Raw genomic sequence first — 24,063 nt, forward strand, 5'->3', positions numbered from 1 at the left:
CATTTTAAGGTAATAATTTTCAAGTTGGAGATGTAGAAAACTATGGAGCGCACCTCCCATCACAGGCAGTACCAGGAGGGCTGGCATGACCACGTTACCAGGACGTGGAGCCGAGTCTCAGGCCCTGCCTTTTGTACAGCGCCTGCACGTCAGCAGCAGCTGCCGGAGGCATCCTGCCGTTGCAAGGCACTGCCTCCCAGTACCTGCCGAGGTCAAAGCCTCAGGCTGAACCCACAGTCAGTGTTTTGCAGATGGATAAGAGTCCGGCTTCTCCATGTACAAACAGAAAGAGGGGTGCAACAAGATAATAATGATAAAAAAGCTAGGAACCTTTAACGGCATCCTGCAGTAGCATTGAGTCAGTATTAAAAGGAAAATACCCTTCCTATAGGGGAATATACCCTAAATAAGGTATTTTTCTGTGAGAAGCTTCTTACCCAATTAATAATCCAAACATGGATTTACAAGAGCTGATACAATAACATCCCAGAAGTACACAGCCAGTATAGCAGTCCTTTAGAAAACAAGGTTAAATCTCCTGCTTGGGGACTGATAATGGAACAGGGTGGCCAAAAGACAGGCTAATTGGGTAATCTGCAGGACGTGTTGGACGCTGGGAGCCAGGCTGTACTGCTGGGAGCTAATTTCTCTGGTAATGACTCAGGATTCTCCTCAATTTTCAGCTAAGCTTTGCCTAATCTGTGTGAGATGAGAATGCTTCCTCAGATGATCACTTTGCTCTGTTTGAAGTACGCTCATGTTCCGCTGATGACTCTAGGGAACAAGTGCAATATCTCATAATTTGGTAACTTGTTTTAGCACTTGATGTGGAAATTCTACTTTCATATTGGAAGTCTGACACATGCATCAATAATGATGCAGTGCAGGATTAAGCTAGTAAAGACTCTGACTGGCAGCAAGTGCAATAAACTTTTGTGTCAAGATTTCAACATGTCATTCACTGGTCAGTCATACTATCGCACGTCATCTCTGCTCAGGAGACAGTCCATCACCCAAAGTGCCGTATCTCCGTGATAATAGCACTTAATGCTAACCATTGCTGAAAACATGCCACGGAACGCTGCCAGCCTCCATAGCACAAATACAGGCGGCGATGCTGTCAGCGAACAAGGTAATTCCCAGCATTCCCAGCAGAGTTTAGCAAGGATCCCCTAAGTCCCTAATGGGATATACTTCAGGCAAGAGAAAGCTTATTCAACCGTAACTGTGGTTTTAAGTGTCATTTCGCCAGCATATTCACCTTCATGTTATAAATACCCCAAGTATGTAATTTGCAACAGAATCTACCGCAAAGCAATGGCTGTCCAAAGGCAAAAGCACTTTGGCAGGACTATGAAAGCCTCACAAGGCGTTGCAGAGGTCATGTGTAAACCCAGCCCGCCACAAACTGCTTTCCACTGTGCCCCCACAGGGGCGGGCGAGCAGAAGGTGGACGAGTGGCATCAGTGAGCAAGGCAGCGCTGCTGAGCTGCTGGCAGGTGCCTCGGCTGCTTCCAAACAGCTTCCACCCATTTTCCCTTCTGGAAGTTTTAACCAGAACAACCTCTCCCTACAGATAGAGAGCCTCTAAGTGCTAATTAAACTGATTGCAAGACCATCTCCCAGAAAGCATGCATTAGTGTCTAGACAGCAAATTAAGAGTGTTTGTTTTCCAGAGGCGTTATGTAACATCCCCACAGATTTCTAATATAAAACTACCACTGAAACAGACCGTCCAAATCCTAAGTAGTTTTACAGTCCTCTCTGGCTAGTATTTATTACATCGCAATATATAGCTAAGAGTGGGCCTGCCACATGATATATACAATCTCTTCTAATTTGTCTGCACCTAAAATGGAACCGAATGGACCCCAGATGGGTCTGAGAAGCCCCCTCCTGAGGTAACACCACAAAATGTGTCCATTTATCTTTCGGCACAGGCTTAGCAGAGGCCTGAACAATCTTTCATCGTGCTTGCCCTACTTACGCTTCTTGCCATCTAGATTTGTTTAGGCACAAGCTTTGGAAAACTCTGTATTTTCCACTGAATAACTACAGGTTCTCTTGTTACAGACATATTGAGCAACTGGGACCCTCTACAAGCTGCTGTTATTTGAGCAGTATCTAAGTTAAATGATTGAAAATAAAGCCGTATCAGCCAATATCAGGTCTTGCGTTACCAGGATTCAGTTTTGTTTTCTTTCAGTTTTCAAATGCATCTACATTGTGCATAGATATTTTTTTGCATACATTTAAACTGGTGAAGAACATACCTGTGCCATAATATTGTTTTATTTTTTGAAGAACATATCTAAACGAGCCTTGGGGAAAATCCTGCTGAACACTTTGGAATCCTGCCGTGACCCCCAGCATGGTAAGAAAGTAAATCATATGTGAAGACCAAGAATCATGAAAAGCTAAAGGGAAAAAGACTAGATAATGAACAAACAAGTAGGAAAAAATATTTCAAATACTGGGGGACAGGATGGGGAGAAAGAAGTACTATACAACAAAATTACCAATAGGAAGTGATGCTTTCTAGCCTGCGACACTTCAGAAATAAAAACATCCAGGGCTTCTTTAGCTATATTTTAATTAGAATTTGGCTTTAGGGGGACAATTCAGTATCCTGCTTTTTTCTGTAGGGCTTCATTGATACAAAAACATGCTACTGAGTATGCAAGCCACCTATTTATCAGGTTACTGTCCTGGTTATGTTGTATTCCTCTTCTGCAACACGAACAAGGTATACAAAAATATTTCTGTAAAGAAACTGGTTCAACCTTGCACTCTTCTAATAATAACCTTTCACGTTCCCCTTATGAAAATTAAACTTGCAATCTCGTCTCCCTTGACAATAGTCCAGTGTGCCAGAGCTGCCTCTGTAGGAACCAAACAGGGATCACAGCCTGGAGGTTTAGATTTGATTACTTTGTTCCTATTAGCAGAGCATTTGTACTTACCTTCAAGAAATGAACATCCTGTACCAGGCCAAGAACATGGCTTGTAGGTGCTTTTAATAGCAGACCACATTCAAATACAAGATTATAGAAGAGTAGATGTGGCCTGAGGGTTTGATTTTGGAGAATATTAATAACAGTGATTTAGAAAGAATAACATTCAAACCATTTTGTTTTTTCCTGTTCCAAAGCCTTGTTGTTGTTAGCGTGCAGAAATTGAGGGCACAAGCAGCCCAAAGCTACACTGTGCTGTTCCAGCATGGCTGCAAAGCAAGGGAAAAGAAGGCAAAGAAAGACCTTTATTGGCTCCAAGACACCAGCACAGAGAGAAACTATACCTGACCTATGGGTCAGATACTTTCTTGTCAAGCACAATAGAAAAGGAGCCTGTTAGAATACACGACACATTGCCAGACAGTGCTAGTACTTATACTGTGGGGAACACTGACTGAAGTGATGCTGCTGAAACAAATTACCTCCTGCTGTAACCGCAACACATCTCAGCTTCCTAAAACAACACCAAGGAGTTAAATAGTGAAGTAGCTTTGTAAACTGCCTGACCACTCTGCATCACCATTGCCATAAAGTGTTCATCTTCTCTGCTTTCAATTTGCTGGCTGTGCACTTGATGTGACGTAAGCAGCTTTCTTAAGTCTTTGTAATCAAACATTTTCTTCCTGTTTGACAAAACTAAGCAAGAGAATGGTTGAATTAGCAACTTTTTGTTGTGATATGAAGTAATCTTTGGTACACTTGTATGTGAGAACTCAATAGGTAGTGAATGAAGCAAAAGAAACAGTAAAGAAAACAGTACTTGTACCCAGTTCTATTCTAATTTTTACAGGAAAATAAACTCATTATTTGTTCTCAACATTTAGGTATTTTATGTTAATTACTTGCAATAGCACTATGAAGAAGAAAGCTCATGTTATGATTGGTAAAGTGCAAATTTCTGTCTTTGTTCAAACTATAACGTTTGCGATTTTCTTTTGAAAGGAAAAGCCCACCTATTTGAAGTCCTAGATACTCTCTACCAGGAGCTGACAGCCTGTGAACTCTTACAAAGTCAGCCCCTGGAGAAGGCGCAGAGTTGCCAGTCCTTGTCCAACCCACTGGTCATCTCATGCTGAGCGGCGCTGCCAGCCGTAACCTGCACAACCAGCTGAACGACAGCCCTCATCCATTCAGCCACGGGATGAATGAATAAGACTTGTCCAATTCGAAGGAGCTCAGTAATAGAAAAGAGTAATAGAATAATTAAGCCATGCTATCAAAGGTATGCTGCTTCCAGGAAGAGCACCAGTTCCTCAGCTGACAGCAGTCCACCCTGACATGCAGAAGCTTTCAGGTTATGTGAGCATTTCGTAGCAATGCCCGTTTCTGACAGCAGCCTAACCATCTTAGTACGGGCCTGGGACTTTACTGGTTAACCAAATAAAAAGAATCCCAAATACACCAACCTGACCCATTTAGATTTACAGCCCTGGTTACACACTGCCTGAGCACAATTTCTAGCTTTTGTGATAGCTCAGTTCAAAAGCAAAAGGCAGCCTATGAATTTACTGGCAAGTAAACTGCTTCTGTAACATACGAGTAACAAAGTGACTGCATTATAAACATACACACGACTCTATGACAGTAGTGAAAGCTTTAAGGACTCTTGTATAAAATGTATGTGTGTGCGTCTGTATATGTGATTCAATTATTCATCTTATTTAAAGATAGATTTGTTATTGCTCTGCTGAATTTTATATTTGCAATTACAGAGATGCCTTAGAAATCTGCAAGAGGCTTTGCCAATGATAGGCTTGGATTTTATATTAAAATTTACATTTCACTTCTTGGAAAAGGTACAATGCAATCTTGCTCCCAGGGAAGGACTGACAAATTCACTTTGCAACAGCTGCCATTGCTGCATTAGCAAACGCCATATGCAGTACCTGACTTTCTTCTCTCACTGGCTTTCCCTCAGTGCAACTGGATGCAAAGCTGGGCCCCACTTGCAAACATGTTAAAGTAAAACACTGGGCCTAATCATGGTGCCACGTAACATCTTAATCAGCAACAGAATAATTCCTGGGGGCAAAAATAAAAAAACATGGGCTGCTTCCAAAATGCTTTCACTGTTTCATTCAACTATCAAACACAGAAACTAAAAGAGCAGAGTTCTGAAATCATCCAGATGGATTTATGTTATTAAAAAGATGCACTGGGGAGCTTTTAAGAATGTGAAATGATTTGTCAGCAATGAAATAAGACCAGACAATTCAGAACTGTGCATGTATGATTTTGTTCCAAGAAAATGGATTTCTTACTAGAAAAAGATCCTTACCAAAATCTAATCTGGGGAGAAAGATGATTTCTATTCCCTTTTATTCAGAAAATGTTATATAGGTTGTATACGCCTCCTTCCAAAATTGCACTACATGACTTAGCATCTGGAAACCCAAAAGTCTATAATATATATTTTCATTTCATTTTAGAGGGGGGAAAAAGATGTTTTGCAAGCAATGGAACAAACTCTAGTCAACAGTGTTTTACCCAGGATTTTTTCTGGCTTAATAGAAGATTAAAAAATAGATATATATTTTTAATGTAGATTTTTCATATAGATAAGTTAGACATGACAGATTTAGTGCAATATTCACTCTGTAAGAAAGAAGACCATATACTAATACTAAATACAATACTAACATAATACTAAGCATAAGATAGTATTACCTATTTTATACCAGACTTATGCTACAAAAACTATACGCTAAATGTGCAACAGATAAAAGTTAAAATGAGAGCACAGTTCCCTGCTTGAGTTCATTTTCTCCCAAATCAAGAACAAGTTTCTGCCTTTGTGCAGCTCTCTTGGACATTTCCAGGAACGTATAAAGAGAGAAAATGTCAGCAAGTCATTAAATAAGCATGACCTATGTGTATATTTGGCAGAAGGGGCACCTCAGGAATAGGTTTGTAATGCAAGTACATGCCTGATTATGGCTACCTTCATGTACTGCAGGATTCTTTCAACACTCATATCAATATTATTTACTGTATCCACTCTAGATATACACATACTTGTCGGCTTGTATTATATACACTTATGTATGCCTTAATAGAGCTATGCTAACTGTATACTTTTAGTATCTTTCTCATCACTGAGTTTCTACTTCTAATATATTTCTGGAAATCTAAACTTAAGTAGAGTGCCGTGCTAATGACAAAGCAGGGGAGGAGCAATATAATCTGAGTGAGCAGTGCCCAGCTTACCCAAGCAGCAGTTGAGCTGCATTTGGAAACTGGAACATGTCACTGGCAACCTAAGCTGCTGTTAACGGAGAAGCAAACAGCTGAGGTAAAAGGAAGCTTTTGTGAATAAATAAACATTTAACTGTTATAAGAAAAAAAATCATATCTCGTTAAATTAGTTAAATTACTAACATTTTTATTTCTTTACAAAATGGCTATATCAGAATGATTTTTGATACAACAGCATATCCTGATTAATCTTTTGAATTGGATTGTTTTTTTTTGTGTTGGTTTTTTTTTTGGCATAACTGAAGAGAATGTTTCGGTGTGGCAGCAATCCAGGTGCATCCAAAAAAAGATGTTTATTTTAACTTCAAAGAGCATTTAATGTGAAGGAAGTCAGACTTGCAGTATTTCTGTGAGAAGAATGGATCTTCAGAATGGATCAAGAGGCAGCCCTCAGTCAAATCCTCGCTGGAAATCGGAGGCAGAGCAAGGCATTGTACTTTGAAAGACCTCCTTTGTTTTATACTGTAGCCTCAATGTAGCTGTGGCTGATAAATATTTAATATGAAGCTTTATAAAGAAGTGACTTTAAACCAATGTAATTGAGAAATTTCTAGCTCTGCCTCAAAAGCAGGTAGGCTTCAACAGTTTGATCTATTACTTGGAACCCTTTCAAAAGAGACTGCATAGTAATCTTGGGAAGCAAACCCAAATCCCTCTGTTTTCTGTAGACCTAGTTCCTTCAGTCTAGTGACTACAGTTGATTTCAGCTACTTTTTATTAAAAAAATAAATAAACCTTGCCTTTTTGAGTATTGGAATTTTTCCCAAATAAACAGCTAACAGAAACACCCGACCAAGTCTCATTAATAGCTTCACCGTATTTCAAACAATAATGTAGAAGCAGTTATTACCCCCGGTGTTGACTGCATAAAAAACTCCTCCTTTGAATAGTCCTCACAGTAATATACCGTGCAATTGCTCACCTAGCACGAAGTTGATGTTAGATTTGCACAAACCAGTACTTCACATTACAGGGACCGCATTTTGTAAAACAAATTTCCCTATATGACAAGAACTGAAAAGATAACAATGCACACTGAGACTTCCATTCAAAGGGTATAACTACAAATCCAGCACCCCACATCTCTGCAAACACTTTTTTCGTTGTATGTTTACCAAATGGTAAGAAATGACCCTATGCTTTCATGTTGACGTATCAATAAAGTAAAAGATCACAGAGAGTGTGCATGTGCTATAAACACAGCAAGTGTGATTACCCACCTAAAACTGTGTAAGAAGTCAAAACCCATCAGAGCATGCCTTCCCAGCGCTTCTTCGGTCAGTTGGAAAAACACGCTGGAGGAGTACATGTGACATGTTACCAGATGAGACCAGAGCCCTGTTGTACAGTTCTGGTGGGGGTCGCTTAGGTCCTGTCTGTAGAAGAGAACCACACTGCTTTGATTTTCAGTTAAAAGGGCTAAAGCAACTTAATTATGCTGGCTTTGAGGCATTGTGGTTGAACTCTGGCCTTACACCCTGCTTGAGATCTTGTCCTCTCCCCAGCATGCTCATTCCAAATTCTAGTTTTTTTTTAGCTTTATTTTACTTTATTTCATTTTTAACAGCAGATATTAATTCCATTCTTACAGAAAGGACAGTTTGCTTCCTCACAGTTATATTTGATGGGAATCCCTAATGTAAGTCACCCCAGAGGAAAAGTTACTCTTTGTCACATTTCCATATGGCCTTTCTTTCTTTTCCTTCTCCATCACTACCTGCAGAGCAGTAAACCCTCAGGCACCCAGATTTTGTACTTTAATACTGGTGTCCAGTCTCCCTCAGGGAGCTGCCAGGAGTGTTCTCAGCACTCCTAACCCTCGCTCCTGCAAGTCTCCAGGAAGGTGCTGCTCACACAGCAGCAGAACAGGCCCTCTCCCCTCCTCACACATCCTCCAGACCTGGTGGGTTAGTTCTCACCGACTCTGCTCATGTAGCATATTTGCACTTCGTTAGCCTTAGCAGATCTCCACAAACTGTGATCAGCCTCACTTTCTTAGCGGCTACCATCATATATCTGGTACAATTTATGCTGAAAATGAAACTTGGCCCTAAGAACGAAGCTGGGGTATTTCCTCCACCGATCTCCACGGTGTTCCCACAAAACAACCCTTCTGATTTGACTCCCTTCTCAAACTACTGTCTTCTCCCAGTGCCCTTCTCACTTACGGTTTGGCATGATTCTACCTGAGAGAACCTGAGGGTCTGCAATGCTCCAGGCACAAGCAGAGTTTCCTCCTCACATTATTATTTTTTTTTTTTACTTTATACAAGGTATTAACTATTAGTATAAGAAATTCCACCTGATATATAAAGGTTATTCAATAATTGTCCAATTTATTTTCTCTGAACCTCTATCTGGCAGCCATGTCACAGCTGTTACACTGATTTACAAAACTTCTGCACCAAGTCAGTGTGGCAGTCTCCAGTCTCTAGCCAGAGCTACTCCAAAAGTTTGCTGGTATTTGTACACACTTTTGGAAGAAAAAAAGTCCTTGGCACTGGCCTGTGTTTGCTGAATTTCTCGAAATTAAGTTTCCTATCCTTTATGATACAGGCCATTCATCTACTACATGGTATATTTCCAGTGCTGAAAGACTGTTTAGATTTTATTTTTTTTGATTTCATCGGACTGCTAAGAAGAAGGGAACACTTTCAAACAGTGCAGCATAAAATAGAATTGCTAGGTATGAGAATGATAATGATCATTCCCAGCTTGTGTGACACATCGCATTACTAGCCAAAGGGTCTCTCTTAAATTTATAATGTCATGGATTTTAAAGATACTCAATCCTTTACTATTTACATTACCTTATTCGATTAATAATTTTATGTGTAATTCTGCATAATAAAAAAGCAATAGAGTGTGTTTCTGAGCATGAAATTCAATTGGAAATCATCCTTATTTCCTGAATTACACCTTACTTTCAAAGTGGCCAGGATTTTCAGAGTTCCTGTTAGGTTTCCGTTCTACTTTTTTGGCTCTTTTGTAAACAGGTTCCAGCCATACAAGTCCCACTCTGTGGTAACTGCAAGAATAGAGATATTTCTGAGAAAATAGCAGAGGGTAAGCAGAGCAAGGTATGCAACCAGGCTGAAAGCACCACAGGGCTGCTGCTACCTGTACCAATTGATCTAAAGCTGGCTACCAAATTTCTCAGATCACACTTTACTCAGTGAGCTCAGCATATGTCAGGCTTATGAAACACTTAATTTAACACACCATATGGAAACATACTAATGAGATAAGGCCAATGAGCAGTGTCTCTACTGAGGGCATATCTTCCCTACAGACCTATTGCGGGGGATCAGCAGCTGCACCCCTGCATGCCAGGCAGATTTATCCAAGTGAGAGTGGATAGGCTTCAAAACCACATTCAAATATAATATTCTCTGTGGGGTTTTGTATGAATAGTACTTTTGAGAGCACAATACAAATTACACTATAAATGACTACTTTATGGTTCTGCCTCAAAGAACTATGAGCTAACTTATCTTTGTCAAGGAGTAAACAAGGGCTGTAGGATGACATTGAAAAATTATCAGTATTCAAGTGGTTTCACCCACATCCTCACTGCATAGCAAAAAAGTCATAAGAGCTCAGTGTATGTCCTACTATAGCTGGGGACAATTTCTGCACTTAAAGAAAGTTTTGTTGTTTCATAGTTCTGGTTTTGCTGACTATTAGTGATTTTTTCGCAACTACAAGCTGAAAAAAGTACTCTGATAAAGCTAATGTTCAGTAGATCATCAAACATTTTTTAGCTCTGAAAGTTAGCAAAAAAAGAGGAGAAAAAACATACAATTTAAACACCAAAAACATGATTTTTAAAATAAAGAATACACAATAACAAGGGGAGGGACTCTCTGTTTTTGTGTGTGCATGTGTATGTGTGTGTTTAACCTGGAGAACAAAGTTCACTATACATTCACAGTGCTAGTCCAGCACATGTAGTAGTATTTCTCTCTTTCTTGTCAAGCACTGCAGCTCTAACCAGCAGAGATCAGCTCTGGGGACAACAGGAGCAGTCAGGATGGCTGCTAATGACTTATGAACAAACATCTGTCATGCCCTGGGCTGTGACACACCACCAACTCATCTACCAAAGGATTGATAGTCACCCAAAAACGTCACCCAATTTTGAGAGTCATTTGAAAGACACTCCTGAATGTGCTCAGATTTTAAACCTAATAGCCCTCCGGGGCCTCCTCCGAGCCCTGCCATCGACAGCACGTAGCACATCCTACTGCCATGGAAACCATTTCTAGGTCACCTTTACATAACAGTGCAGAGAAAACATCTTATCACCAACTCCACCATTACAGCACACTCCTTTTCAATGAAGATTGCAGTAACCAGCTTAACTTTTGCTGTAATTACACCAATAAAAAGACATACTCTGTCCAGTGTAAAGATGGGAACATACATACCATGCAGGAGGTCTTGGCTCAGAGTCTGCTGTTACACTTCTAGTCTTTTAGGGAAGGAAGCAGAATGACTGCCTGATCCTATGCATCCATTTTGTAACTCAAGCTGTATGACAGCTTGTGTTAAACTAATGCTTTAGAGGAAATCATTAACGCTGAGAGAACCTACCAAGAAGGAAAACACAGCTGGAGCTGCTTTGATGTATCTAGCTGGAACTACGTACAAATAAAACTGACAGAACCAATAATTTGAGTCACAAAATCAGATTTAAGGAGCCATTGAACTGAACAACAATCTACTGAGTAGAGACAGAAAGGAGACGGGAAGCATTTCAAATCCTGAAACAGAAATACTTCAGGACATGAGAAATAAGAAATAATTACATATCAGATGCTTTTCTGTTCAGGGAATGCCAAAGGCTTACTGATGCAGGAGGAAGAGACTGAATTTTTACAGTGACTGTCAGTGAACACTCTAACCTGATTATTTTAAGTATGGAATCAGAATGTTCGGATCTGTGAAGGAAGTGCCTTTAGCAAGATGGAATTTGGAAATGGAACCTATTAAGAAAGATAAACAAAGTTTTCATATTATATTGACAAATGTGAACATTTTATTTCTATGGTGAATAATTTTAACAATGGGTTGTTCTCAAGAACTTACACTGCAGGATTTTTAGCTTATGTGCAGGGCACAGTCCTCCACTCCAACAGCTGCCAACCCTCAGGAAATACATTAATATAATAGCTATTGATTGTTTTCTTTTTTTCCAACTTTTTTTTTTCCTAAGGATGAAGCAGAAATGTTTAACTAGAAACCACCATTTCATAAATTGAAGTTGTTGCAAGTCATGGTAGGCTGATCTGAACTTATCCTATTATTTAATTGAATGTACAAGTCATCCCCAAACTCTTGAGAGTTGAAGCATGACAGAAATAGCAAGCAATTAAAAAAATACAGGAAGAGAAGAAAAATAATATAGCTGAGACTCTGAAATAAAACATATTTGACAATGCTGAGACCACAGAAAAGAAAATTCTGCTGACAAGAATTGTACAAGAAAAAGCTCTCAAGAATATGTAGAAGAAAAGGGAGAAATCCCTTGTTTGTATTTTATGTCTTATACAGGCAAGGATGTCAGCAGATGTGGAACCATGTTGACAAGGTGGAACTGAGAAAAGCTGAAGGACAACTTTTCAAACAACTGCAAAGTCCCAGCATTGCATAGAAATGCAGAACTAATTGTTATCTCTAATATTTTAGAAGGCTAGAATATGAACTTCATGAAAGGTTAGGATAAAAACATGCTTGCTCCTTTTCTGAGGAATGTTTCTGAATGCACGTTAGTAGAACTTGGATCAGTATTAGAAAAAGGCTGTGAAAAATCATTAAGGAGAATATATTGCAGTATGATTAAATACAAATTTAAATATAGATTATTGAACACTAAATTGTATGTGAAATATAGGAAACAGCATTCTTGTTTGTGCTATAAAACCATGTAGGGTTAAGAAATCAAATATAAATAATTAAATATTCTAAAGTCCATTGAGAGACTGAATTTTCATCAGAGTGGAACAAGTAGAAATGCAAAAATACAGGGTTTTGCCCCAGCAAAAGTACTACACACAAACTGCAACACTGCGTCAAGATGACACCCACCTCCACGCAGTCAGTCTGAACAATCCAGCAGTCAGGGCAGTCTTCTGGGAAGGCTGGAACTGAAATTCAGGTCTGTGCTTTGAATCAAGAAGGACTTCAATCACAATCTCTTGCAACCTCTATGAAGGCCAAGAGCACCCTGGCAGGTGAGGGGATGTTATTGATGTGTTACTCCTACTGATACGGCACTAATTGACACAGGCCCTAATTGACGTACAGGAGATTCAATTTAAACATAAGACTTTTTGTTTGTTTTCCTGTGAGGGTGGTCAAGCACTGGCCCACACTGCCCAGAGAGTTTGTGGAGTCTCCAGCCTTGGAGTTATCCAAAGCCCAGCTGGTGACAGGAGCAATCTGCTCCAGCTGACCCTGCTTTGAGCATAGCAGTTGCACCGGGCAATCTCCAGAGGATTCCCAGCCCCAGATTCCACTATTTTGTCATTCTGAGAGTCTCTAATATATAGAGATGAAGGTCTCTACAGTTTGTGGTTTTCATCATTTTGAATATGAAGAGTATTATAGAAAATATACAATAAGAAAGCAAAATGGCGGCAGAATAGCCACTGACTGTGCCAACATGGGAAATCTGTATCCCTCACTTAACAGAAATCCCACCCTTGACAAAATACCAGTTCAAGTTCACTTAACTGCTACACTTCAATTGAATCTCATTTTGCGATGGCAAGAGCCAACGTTGTGAGGAAACCTAATCTGCTTTCGAATTTAGAGGCCTTTAAAACTTAAAGTTTAGCAATACAGAAACCTGGGTTTACTTCATTGTTTCTTTCATGCAGGAAAACAGCAACTCCAAGTTTATTCTGTTTGTAACTTTTAAGGAAAAGGCAACTTAGAGCTAAAAAGTAATGACTTTTAAAAGTGCTTTCAAACCTTTTAAGACATTTGACATTGCCTTATAGGTAGAAACAGAATTAGTAACAAAAATCAGCATATAGGCCCATATGCTGCCACTACTAAAAATGGAAAGAACCTACTCCAGCAATTTGTATGTAATCTTTGGAAATTCCTCGTTACAGACTGCAGATTCAATTCACTCCTGCACAGAGGAATAAACTTTGTAAATAGTTTTAAAGCTGCATCTGAAGTTGAATGATAACATTATGAACACCTGGTCAGAAATTCTGCTGAAAATAAACTGTTGGAGATCTTAGAAGGATAGTGGAACTATAGTTTAGCCTTTGACTGGCTCATAAATTGTCAGACAAACAAAGAGCAAATGCAAGTCACATTTTCCCTTTTTATTTTTTCACTATCTCTCCTTGCCCAGCCAATACCACATAAAAATTTCAAAGCAAAGCACAGCAGCTGTGGACACAGGAATGCTGACATGTCATTTTATGACCCTACTACAACTATGCTACCGTGCAAGTGGGCTAAACAGACCCCCAGCAAGGTCTTTGGAAACATTTTAAATGGTAAGAAAAAATGAACCATAATAGAAAAGCCATTTAGATTCAAGTTTAATTTTCATAGTATTAAGTTATAATAATGACTCAGACAACATCCCTAGCAATCAGTATGCTGTGTTTACACACATCTCTGCCATAATTAAACACAAGGTAATTTTGCTATTCAAACAATTTGAGCATTTCATGCTCATATTTGCTCTGTTTAATCACCAATGACAATGTAATAATAAGTTCCTACTCAGTTACATCTACAGCACTTAGCCACTCGCTGCAATACATCCTTCCCCAGTTCCAGGTCCTCCAATATTCATCATTTCCTTTGACCTTAGATTTTGTCTTGGAAGAATAAATGGTTCTTTATCAAGCAGAAGGCAGACAAGGGATATTTCCCAATAAACAACTTCTATGTTGTGTGACCAAGGACAGCTACCTGTGTCAGTGCTTTATATTCCCTGCTTGGTTCTTCTAATAACTCTCATTTATCTTAGTGCTCAAAAGTGCACATATTATATATTTTGAACCAAACCATTAAATTCCCACCAACTTCACAATAAGTTACACGGGAAATTGTCTCCTCATGAGTGAAATCCCCATGTTTCACTGTGTTTTACCAGTCGATACTCATTTCTCTGAATGAAGTAAATATTGGATATGCAAGAATAAGAGAATATCACTTTTCATACCACATGCCAAAACAATACTTGGTAAGCATAACAGTCAAAGATACTTGTGTTTGAAAAGTCAGGTCAAGATAAAGACATCAGGGACATGCCTTTCCTTTCCCAGCAAGAACAACAGACCAGGAACTTTCCAGTGAAATACTTTGGTCAGGAAAAGTGCATGACCTTAAATGAATTGTATTTTGTTGATATAAGTTGCGTCAAGGGCTCTGCAGCATAACCAGCAGTCAGGGGATACGGTGCCCACCCTGGAGGCAGAAGATGGAATGTAATTGAGTGGGGACTTAACTTCGGTCTCCCATATCAGCACTAATTCTCCAACCGTTGTGTTATTGACCTGCTGGGTTCTCTCAATCTCTCCTGTTGGAGCTGCCCCACTTTGCATAAATAATTGGATGTCATGCAGAGCAAGGAATTATACCCAGTTCTCCCACATCCTAGATGAAAGCTCTGAAAAATGGGGTGTCCAATTCAACTTTACGTGCACCCCTCAGGTTAATCCAGTTTAAACCTGATTTTTGAGTAAGGGATAAGAGTTGTTAGAGCTGAATTAGCTAAATCTTAAACAAATCTGAAATAACCAATTTACATCCAGTCTTCCCTTCCTGTCCCCAGAACAAGAAAAACTATTCACACAGCCTTTCACAGTCTGAAATAAGACCTTAGATAAGAACAATAGAAAGTGAGAGCACAGAAAAGACCTAATGTGAAGCGAGCTGTCCCCGTCACAAAACCCACGACCAGTCCCTGCAGTTTCCGTGAGCACTGGAACAGGAAGGCTGGGTATGGCATGGTACAGACAAGTGCATTACCCTTTCATCCGACAGCATGGGGGGTTGTTCAGGGCAGAGCTGAGAAAGCTGAAGGGGAGAAATGGAAAAGCCCCTTTTCTGGGCCTGTATTTCATCCACTTCATGCACGCAGCTCCTCCATTAGCATTACAGTTTCTTTTAGAAAATTCAGCCATGTTCAGTTCAGAAAAACTTGAGCAAAATTGACCCATAGAACACTATCAGTGATATTAACTGGTGTTCCTGAATGTTGAAGGATATTTTATTGATAATAATCATATTAATAACATGCCATAAAGAAGTAATTCAAAATGTAAGGAAAAGCTACATATCTACCACAAACACATTGTTCAAGAGCGTGCATCACATTTTGCAGGATATAAAAAAGCTCTTTAAATCTCTAATAATTGTCAATGTCAAGCACGCATCCTGAAAAAAGGTTTATGTTTTCTTTGTTTTCTTCCATACATTTTCCTTTTCTTTCCTTTTTTTTTTTTTCCCCACAGTGATTCTTATTTCATATATTTCAAAATACTTTTCCACTGTTTCAAATATTTTGAATACTTTTACCTATCACTTAATGCCAGTCTGGTTTTATGTTTCCTCTTACTTATGGCTTACCTGGTATGCTTCAGGGTTAAGCCACAGTAAACATTCCTAAAAGTAGCTAGCCACATACAAATGCAATTTAGATGGCAACTGGGTATTTTCCTTCTCATCAAGGACAAGCTACATATAGAAACACATTAAATACTACAATCTTCAAAAAAGCTATTGTTTTTGGTGTTTTCTTTTTACAAGTCATAATAACTTAAATGCAGTCTCCCTATAAGAACATTCACTGTCAACTATTTAATAAATGTAAAACTTCAGTACTTAAGATCCAAGAAAGTTATACATTTTCTGATGTGCTATGATACATAAAATTAATAGCAAACAAGCTCTAATATAAAATCAACCTAAGGATTTTTTCACAGGTTTAATAAAAAAACAGATCTTTTTCACCTCAAGCCTGCAAACAATATTGTCAAGAATGTAAAGAGTTGAAGTAAAGTTGCTTGTGAGTTGCAACATTGGCATCAGTGGATTAAAATTGTAAAAGGGATTGATATCCTGTCACAAATTATTGGCTGAAGATATCATTAATGTATTCATGTTGGTTTGTTGTCAGAGGCATTACCAAAGTCAGGGTGTGAGGGAAATTTTATTTAGTTTGCTTTGCAGACAGATCATCCTATTCCCACCCATATTCTATGCACTTATTTTAACATTCTGAGGCAACCTGGTGGGTGAAATGTCAAAAGCCAAAAGATTTAGATCTATTTCAAAAGCCTAGTGCAAAACATACTCCTACTCACAGAGCTGTGCTACCTAGCCTCAGTAGTTTATGCCAGGAACTTCACTTAATATTCTACCCCAATATGACTCTATTACCTGATTTTATTTTCCTATAATAGAGTGTGTCATAAGCTCTTAATTTCACCAGTTCTCCATGGCATTGCAGCTATTGGGTCATTCAAACTGCAGCACTGGCAAAGCCAAACAACCCATTCCCTGCGAGCAATGATACTGCACACAGGCTTTAAAACATTACAGAGAAGGTCCTTTTTTTCTGCCTTCTTTCTTTGAAGTAAATCCTAAGCTTTGGAATCTTTATTATCACTGTTACCATTATCAGCTAATCTGAAGGCTAGCACCCATATCTTCTACAGTTGCCTCACGGAGCAACTTTTCCTAAATAAAGTACCGATTCCAGCAGATCCAGTGCCTTGCTATCCATGTAGCTACCTTTTGGCCTCTATGTTCCCCCTGTTTTGCAAGGTAAACTGCCTCAGTTTAGGTAAGCTAAACTTGGCAAAAATCAGATGATTTCAACGATGGGAGTCAACCCTTGGCTTCTATTCAAAAAGTTCTCAAACACAAATATAGTTCACACTGCTGAAGTTACGTTAGTGAAAGCATGTTTCCTTTGCCCGCTTAACTCTAATGTGAAAATAACAGCAGATGTCTTTTTGGCTTACAGTCTGGCCAAGCAGAAGTTTTTAAGGAAAACTACCACATAAAAAGTACTAACTCTCAAGCTGTGATATATTAGGATTCGTGTACAGCAATATGTTGAGTGCATCTCTGTTGATTGTGCGTTAGATATGCTCTTAGAATACAATCCTAGCAACACAATTTTAGCAGGGCTCTAAACCTTGGCTGGTTTTTGGACAGCTATACAGACACACACACAGACACAGACGCACACACACAGACACACACACACACACACGCACACACACTGCTTAGAAGAATGAAACCACAAAAGACAAAAGACCTGTTCTAGAAAAAGGAGGACCGAACCAGGTTATGAATCAATACAAACTATGTCTCCTCTCCCCAGCAGGAAAGCAGCTGCAGGATAAATCTACATATTGCATATGTCTGCACTGAAAATAATGGAGTTGTAATGGATGGAACAGATGGGAGGATGAAAGAGGAAAAAGTGGTGAAGAACATACATCTATCTCTAGTAGCAGCAAAGTGCTGAAACAAAGACCTGGAGTAGCCAGAAAGAAATGCTTGTAGAAGAAGAAAAATAAACCACTTTAGAAATATAAGCTATTCAACTCTCTTGTTCTCCCCGATTAAGTAAAGATAACTTGCTCTGATCTGTAAATTCTAACTATTCTTGTGTGTGGATATTATTTAGAAATAAGATGCCTTTTTCTTGTTCAGCTTTACTGGATGGTTTTGGATTAATAGAAAGGAAACAGACACTCACTGCAGCGTGTGTCCACACACGGAATCTCTCAGCTATTTCTCAGCAGGTTCAAGAGCAAACAAGACCTGCATGATATATGTCCATTCTGTTTTTTTAATGAGGAGAAAATTCTTTACTATCAAAATATTTGCAATACACTCAAGGCTTTAAGTGGAGTTTGAGTGATTCTTTGCCTCTTGGCATGTGTTGAACATCATGCTACAACAACATGGCTGTCTTCTGGAGAAGAACGAGGAGGTAGCTATTCGTCTGAGGGCCCTCCTTCACATTGCCAGAGATGACCACGTAAACTTTTGCCACAACCAGAGCATGCCTGCAGTTCTACACACTCATCTGATTTTCTGCAGTGGTCGTGCAATGACGTTGCTGTTATTTTTATACTGCGTGAAGTAGCACCCAGGCTTTTCATTGTATTTTAAGCATCCTGCCCTTGGGGCTTGTCCACGTAAACAAAAAAATGCTGTTAGCAGCTCTGTACTCATGAAAATTCACATCATGCTAGCACCCGCATGAGACCTTTAAAACCTCTCAAAGATGAATCTCCAGAACATTTATTCAAAGTCACAAGTATTTTCACCCTCTTCAAGAGGCTACTTTACATGCTGACTCTGAGCAAAAAAGACAGGTACTGAATTTCAGTTTACAGACTTCCCTAGAAATAGAAGCCCCAAAATTAGGTGACACCTGCACTGTTTATTAGTTATATCCAATATCCTGAAGGCTGAGAAAATCTCAGTCTTCACTGAGTTGAGAATTAGTGCCTGTGCTTCTTTCCTCAGGTCTTCAATATAAGACCGCTGGGAACTTTGCCCCAAGTCAAATTGCTGACTGCTCTGTGCGTTCTTTTATCCGCACCATTAATCACAGTCAAAGCAAGAAGCTTCCTGAACAAGTATTTTCAAGCATAGGGTTTTGATGGCCCTACTTGACAAGTCAGGAAAAAAAAATGGAATTCTGGAACTCCAGAAATTAACAAATTAACATTTTTCTCAAAGAGATTTTTTTCACTGAAAATAATACACCTATTTACTGAACCACTTTCATAAATAGAAATGGTAAAGTCCTGGCCACTCTAGCCTTAGGTTCTAGCCCTAGCAGTTAGTTTATTTTTCTCTTCCAGAAACCCCTCTTTCAGCCAGATGTTGGCACACACCATTAAGCTCAAGAAAATGCTTAGGTTACAGAGCTCTCACGGGCACTGCTTTCTACAACCAAGCCTTGGGGTGTGAATTCACTAGCTTGAGTACCAATGTCATTGTTTCCTTTTCCATCTATGTATCTAACGTTTTTTTATCAAGCACCTGGCTGTGAAGGGGTGGAGTTGCTGCCTCCCACCTTTTCGTTCACACCAGATGTATGACTAATCTCAGGCAGTGCCCTCAAGCCCCACGGGTGAGGCTCTCTCCATTCTGTCTACCCAGTTAAGCCCTTCAGGCACAGTTTTATTCACAAAAGTGAAATACTCCTTTTCAACATACTGATGTTCAGAGCAAGATTAAGAAAGAGTTGATGGAATTTTTATACATTTTTCCCAACTGCTAGAACTGCAAACTGAGCAAAAGCTAAGATTTGTAATAGAGCTCTGTTGAACCATAGCAATCTAGCAACAGCAATTAAACTGGAGGTAGTATATAGACTTTTAACTTGCCATGCATTTTGGAAATGGGTTCTCGTTACTGTACATTGTGTCTCATTGATAGGGATTTATCAGAAATGCCACTGAGTTCAGAGAGGAAGAAAAGGAAAAATAATTGGATTCACTAGGAAAAAGAAATAAAAAAAAATGAAAGAAAATGATTTTTTGTAGTCATAAAACCTGAACAACGTTCTTTAGCTTGTGTTCTAAAGCTGCTGTGGCCAGGTGTGCAGAAAGCAGCCAGGCAAGGTATGAGACAAATACTGATGTATTTCAGAGGCGTAATCAGGATGAGCTGTTTGACTTAAGAGGAGAGAGCTTTTCTCTCATTTCAAGTTCTGTTTCTTCCTACTAGGGGCTGAGATACTGCTGGATATTTTGTGCCTCTCAGCAGGGAGAGAATGACACCATGAGTGTCATTGCAGGACAACATCAAACCACCAAGATTCATCAAAACTGATGTGAAAATTAATTATAAATAACCTCCAACTAGCTTCATTAAATGTAGGAAGTTTCACTACTGTACAATCACTGATGCTGTGAGCTAGAGGGAGCAAATGAGGGCACGGAAAGAATTAGATTATGTGGGAAGAGAGAGCATCTTTAAATGAATTTACAATCCTCCTTAGAGGAACATTGCTTATTTTTCCCCCAGTATATGTGGCCGTATCATTAATTCTTCTGCCAGCTTGATAAAACAGACTTCCAAACTGTTAGTATATTAGAATTGAATGATAAGAAGTAATCGGATTAGCACAGCAGCATTTTCAGCTCTTGTGATTTTATCACAGGTCACGCTATAGAAAAGATTTCCTTCCAAAACTAACACTTGGCATAAGGTAATAATAGGTGAATCTCTGATTTTATTACTAATAACTTCACTGTCCATGAGCAGAACTTGGGAAGTGTGACATTTAATGGCTCAAAAACACCAAACCCATTAAAAAAAAAAAAAGTAAATAAAGATTCAACATATAATATTGCTTTAAAATGTAAATATCATGCTTTGGGTATGCAATGCAAGAATTGGAATACTGGGATTGACAACAATGTCATCTTGCATACTGTTCCTGACAATCCACCTGCTTTGCAGTGGAAATTCAGCCCAAAGTCAGCAGAACCCAATGTGACTTGTGGCGACTTTCTGTGGCTCTTGGTGTGATCCAAAGTCTGGGCAGAACTTTCTGCAGTTCACCATGGCACAGAGAACATAACTGGGCAAATGTGCAAGTTTGAGCAACACAGTGTGTAAATACAAAATTAGTATGGAAGGAACAATGTGACTCTAGCTGCTCAGATCTGGAAAAATAATTAATCATTGAAAATGTATCCAGAATTGACTGATGTATTTCAAAAAAACCTATAAAATCGTAGCTTTATAAAGGGCAATGCAAAAACTAACCATCTAATCAATTAGGAACTGACTTAAACTCTACAGTGAACTACCAGGGGAAAGTCATCACTTGAACTTTTCCAATACAGTCTTTTGCATCAGACACTAATTAATTTCTAATTGATCTTTCCAAGAACAACTGTTCAGTGTGACTGTAAAGTTCTATGCCCTGCCTTCAACATTTCCAGCTCTTCAGGCAGAAAATAGCAGGACCTTAGATAATGGGGCTGAAGACTGATTTTGTTTATTACCAAGCTTCTTAAACAAGGACAGCACTGCAATGCTCAGCGTGCTGCTTGATCTCATACATTTTACAACCTTGCCACAGCTACTATCCAGTAACCTGGGAAAAACACTTGATATCTTTAGCAGGCTTGACTGCATTTTTACCAAGAAACTGCCTGGCATTCAAGCAAGGCTCAGTTATGGATAGGGCTTTGGCTGTCACGCTGGCCATGTTCATATCACCCAACCACGCATACCTGGAGAGGTGGTGTTATTTTGGACTGGTCCCCAGTACTGAACTTCCTGGAGCAAATCAGATGTGTTTCCAGAGTTCTTTTTGCAATTTGGTTTCCTCTAAAAAGCATGCCTGGAAAATGGGGAAGACTGTGAGATTTGCTCTGAAAGCTTAATCCTGATCCTAAATAAAACATTCCATAAATGCAGCCTTGTGTATTAACAGTTTGACTGAAGCACACTATTGCATTTTCAATAACTGTGCCTGTGGATAAAGAGCTAGAAAACTGATTATTTTTAATTGGAGCAAAATATTTAATTCAACAAAGGAAGCAAGGCAGAGAGGGACATAGCTGACTTCATTTTACCAAGCCCAGCACTTCCCATCAATGCAGCTACACTCAGTTAATGAAATACAGGAAAGAAACACTGAATGTACTGACTGCTGTGAGGATTACTGGGTTCCCTGGTGCATGTTCAGAGCTAATTAACTGAACTGGGAGTGCAGGGAACTGCCAAGGCACAATCCTGTTGCGGGAAATACTGCCTTGACGGTGTGTCTTTTAAAAATGACGCTCTTAGAGATTCTCTCTCTAAAAGCTTCCCCATGTACACTCTACCATTGTTGCAACTTAGCATAACTGATAGCAACATATTCTTGAGGACAGTTTGTACCCTCTATGAATATTTATTTTCTTTAACAGGCTCATGGCCCTAGGAGTTCCATAAAACACAAATATGTGATTAGCTACCTGATTTAGACACATTACATAATTCACACATTTTGTATGCCTGTATGTAAACCTGTATGTTATGGAAAAAAATAGTACTTTAAAAGAGTACTTCAGCATATCTGATAATTATTTTGAATTGGTAAACTATACACAAAGGCTGATTCAGACAGCGTATGCTCCACATTTAACAAAGAAAATAACTTGAATGACACCTAGTGGAAAGATAAGCAATAGCTGAGGATTACACAGCAAGTTTGTACCATTTTGCACAGTGAAAACAGCGAGGAGAGAGGCTCTTAATGAGAATGGGCAGGCAGAGGAAAAAATATTTGATAAAATCGGTGGAGTACAATTTAGGAGAATTTCCTAAATGACAAGAGTTTATCTGCCCATGTAATAATCTTCTGAGGAAATGGGATATTTGGTTTGATGCAGACAAAATTAAATCAGGTAAAACCACTGTAAGTATGCCATTGGAAACAATACAAGAAGCAGAATATGTACAGGATGAAATTTAGAGTCCTCCTATGTATAAATACTATAATGACTTCAACAGCTTAGTCCTCTAGGGTGCAGTAGATGGCAGGAGTACTTTGGCCCAGGGGCTAAAATTACTCGAGATGTGAGAGAAGCCACAGAATTTCTTTAGTTTCTACAGGTGATATTCCTTGATGTGTGATTGAATTTCATGATTAATATCGTTTCTTTTGTTCTTTTTGCTTATTTGCATAATTCATGAATTTCCAGTGACTCATCAATTTATAAAGAAATATTTTGATTAGTGTTGTCAGCAACCTATTTGAAAGTACAAAAGAACAGATTTAATCATTGTGATAGAATTCAGATGAGAAGCACTTTTGTTCTCTGACAGTGATGGGCAAGTTTTGTCAGCATTGGAAATGGGAATAGGTCTTGAAAAGGATTTTTTTCTTTCTATGTCAAGAATAGGTCATTCACAACAATGACTATAACTCCTTAAAACATTTTGTAAAAGATAACAGCATATTCTGCCTGAATTTTCTCTTAGTAGACCAGGCATTTGATCTGCACATTTAGCTTTAACTTGCAGCTTGTATCTGTAACTGCAAGCAAGCCAGGAATCCCCCCTCTCCAACTTTTTTTCTCCCTGTAGAAGCAGTCAGAAGCAGCAGTCACGTAACAGACGGGAAACGTCAAGGCCTCAAAAGAAAGCTACTCCAGAAAAATGTACTTTCAGGAAGCAAGGTAGTGAGGTTTGGTTTGGGAAACAAGAATGATCAGAAATACCTCACAGCTGAGGAGCCTGACAGCCTTTTTCATTCACAGAAAGTTCAAATACATTCACTCTGTGAAAAATACTTTTTCAGATTATAATATAACAAGATTATAGCAGATTATAATTTTGTTTTCCTAATCAGCTCTTAATAAATCCTCTTAAAAGAAGAACTGTCATTTGGCCTACAAGAAGCTATAGCCCTAAAATGATAAATGTTAATGCCTTGTATTTTGAGCTTTGCTACTGCCAGTTACTCACTGCACACATTTTCATCCCTTTGAGTGGAAGAAAGGCTCTTAGTCCTCATCAAAAGTAAGAGACTCAACGTGACCAGCTACTTCTCCAACCATGTGTAATGCAGCACCCAGAGGAACACGGGACCACCTTCGTAAAAATCCCCCCCCAACACAGAACCTGAGTAGGGGTTCCAAAGGACTCCAATTATGTTGCATCTCTTTTGATGCTATCAGATGCAGCATTTGATTCCACTGTATAACAGCAAGTTTTGTGTTCCGTGGCAGCATTCCTTAATACGTGTCATTGATAGTGTGATACAGGAAAC

General features: G+C 39.0%; 2 protein-coding genes across 5 annotated transcripts in view; one reads left to right on the forward strand and one right to left on the reverse strand.

Annotated features, from left to right (window-relative positions):
• The window catches only part of EFCC1 (EF-hand and coiled-coil domain containing 1), a 55,771-nt gene extending 48,711 nt beyond the window's left edge, over positions 1–7,060 (forward strand). For 2 of the 4 annotated variants that reach the window (XM_083796417.1, XM_083796418.1), the window contains exons 7-8: positions 2,305–2,374; positions 3,957–7,060. In XM_083796417.1, the coding sequence (XP_083652543.1) occupies positions 2,305–2,374; positions 3,957–4,090 (204 nt within the window). In that variant the 3' untranslated portion in view covers positions 4,091–7,060. Of the gene's footprint in view, positions 1–2,073; positions 2,375–3,956 lie in introns of all 4 variants that reach the window. The other 2 variants (XR_014571735.1, XM_083796419.1) reach the window with 2 other exon arrangements.
• The window catches only part of CFAP92 (cilia and flagella associated protein 92 (putative)), a 120,574-nt gene extending 98,704 nt beyond the window's left edge, over positions 1–21,870 (reverse strand). The window contains exon 1 of the mRNA XM_083796406.1: positions 21,536–21,870. The gene's annotated coding sequence lies outside the window, so the exon portion shown is untranslated. The remainder of the gene's footprint in view (positions 1–21,535) is intronic.
• Positions 21,871–24,063: the final 2,193 nt, after the last annotated feature.

The sequence above is a fragment of the Anser anser genome (assembly GCF_964211835.1).
Source record: "Anser anser genome assembly, chromosome: 12".
NCBI lineage: Eukaryota > Metazoa > Chordata > Aves > Anseriformes > Anatidae > Anser > Anser anser.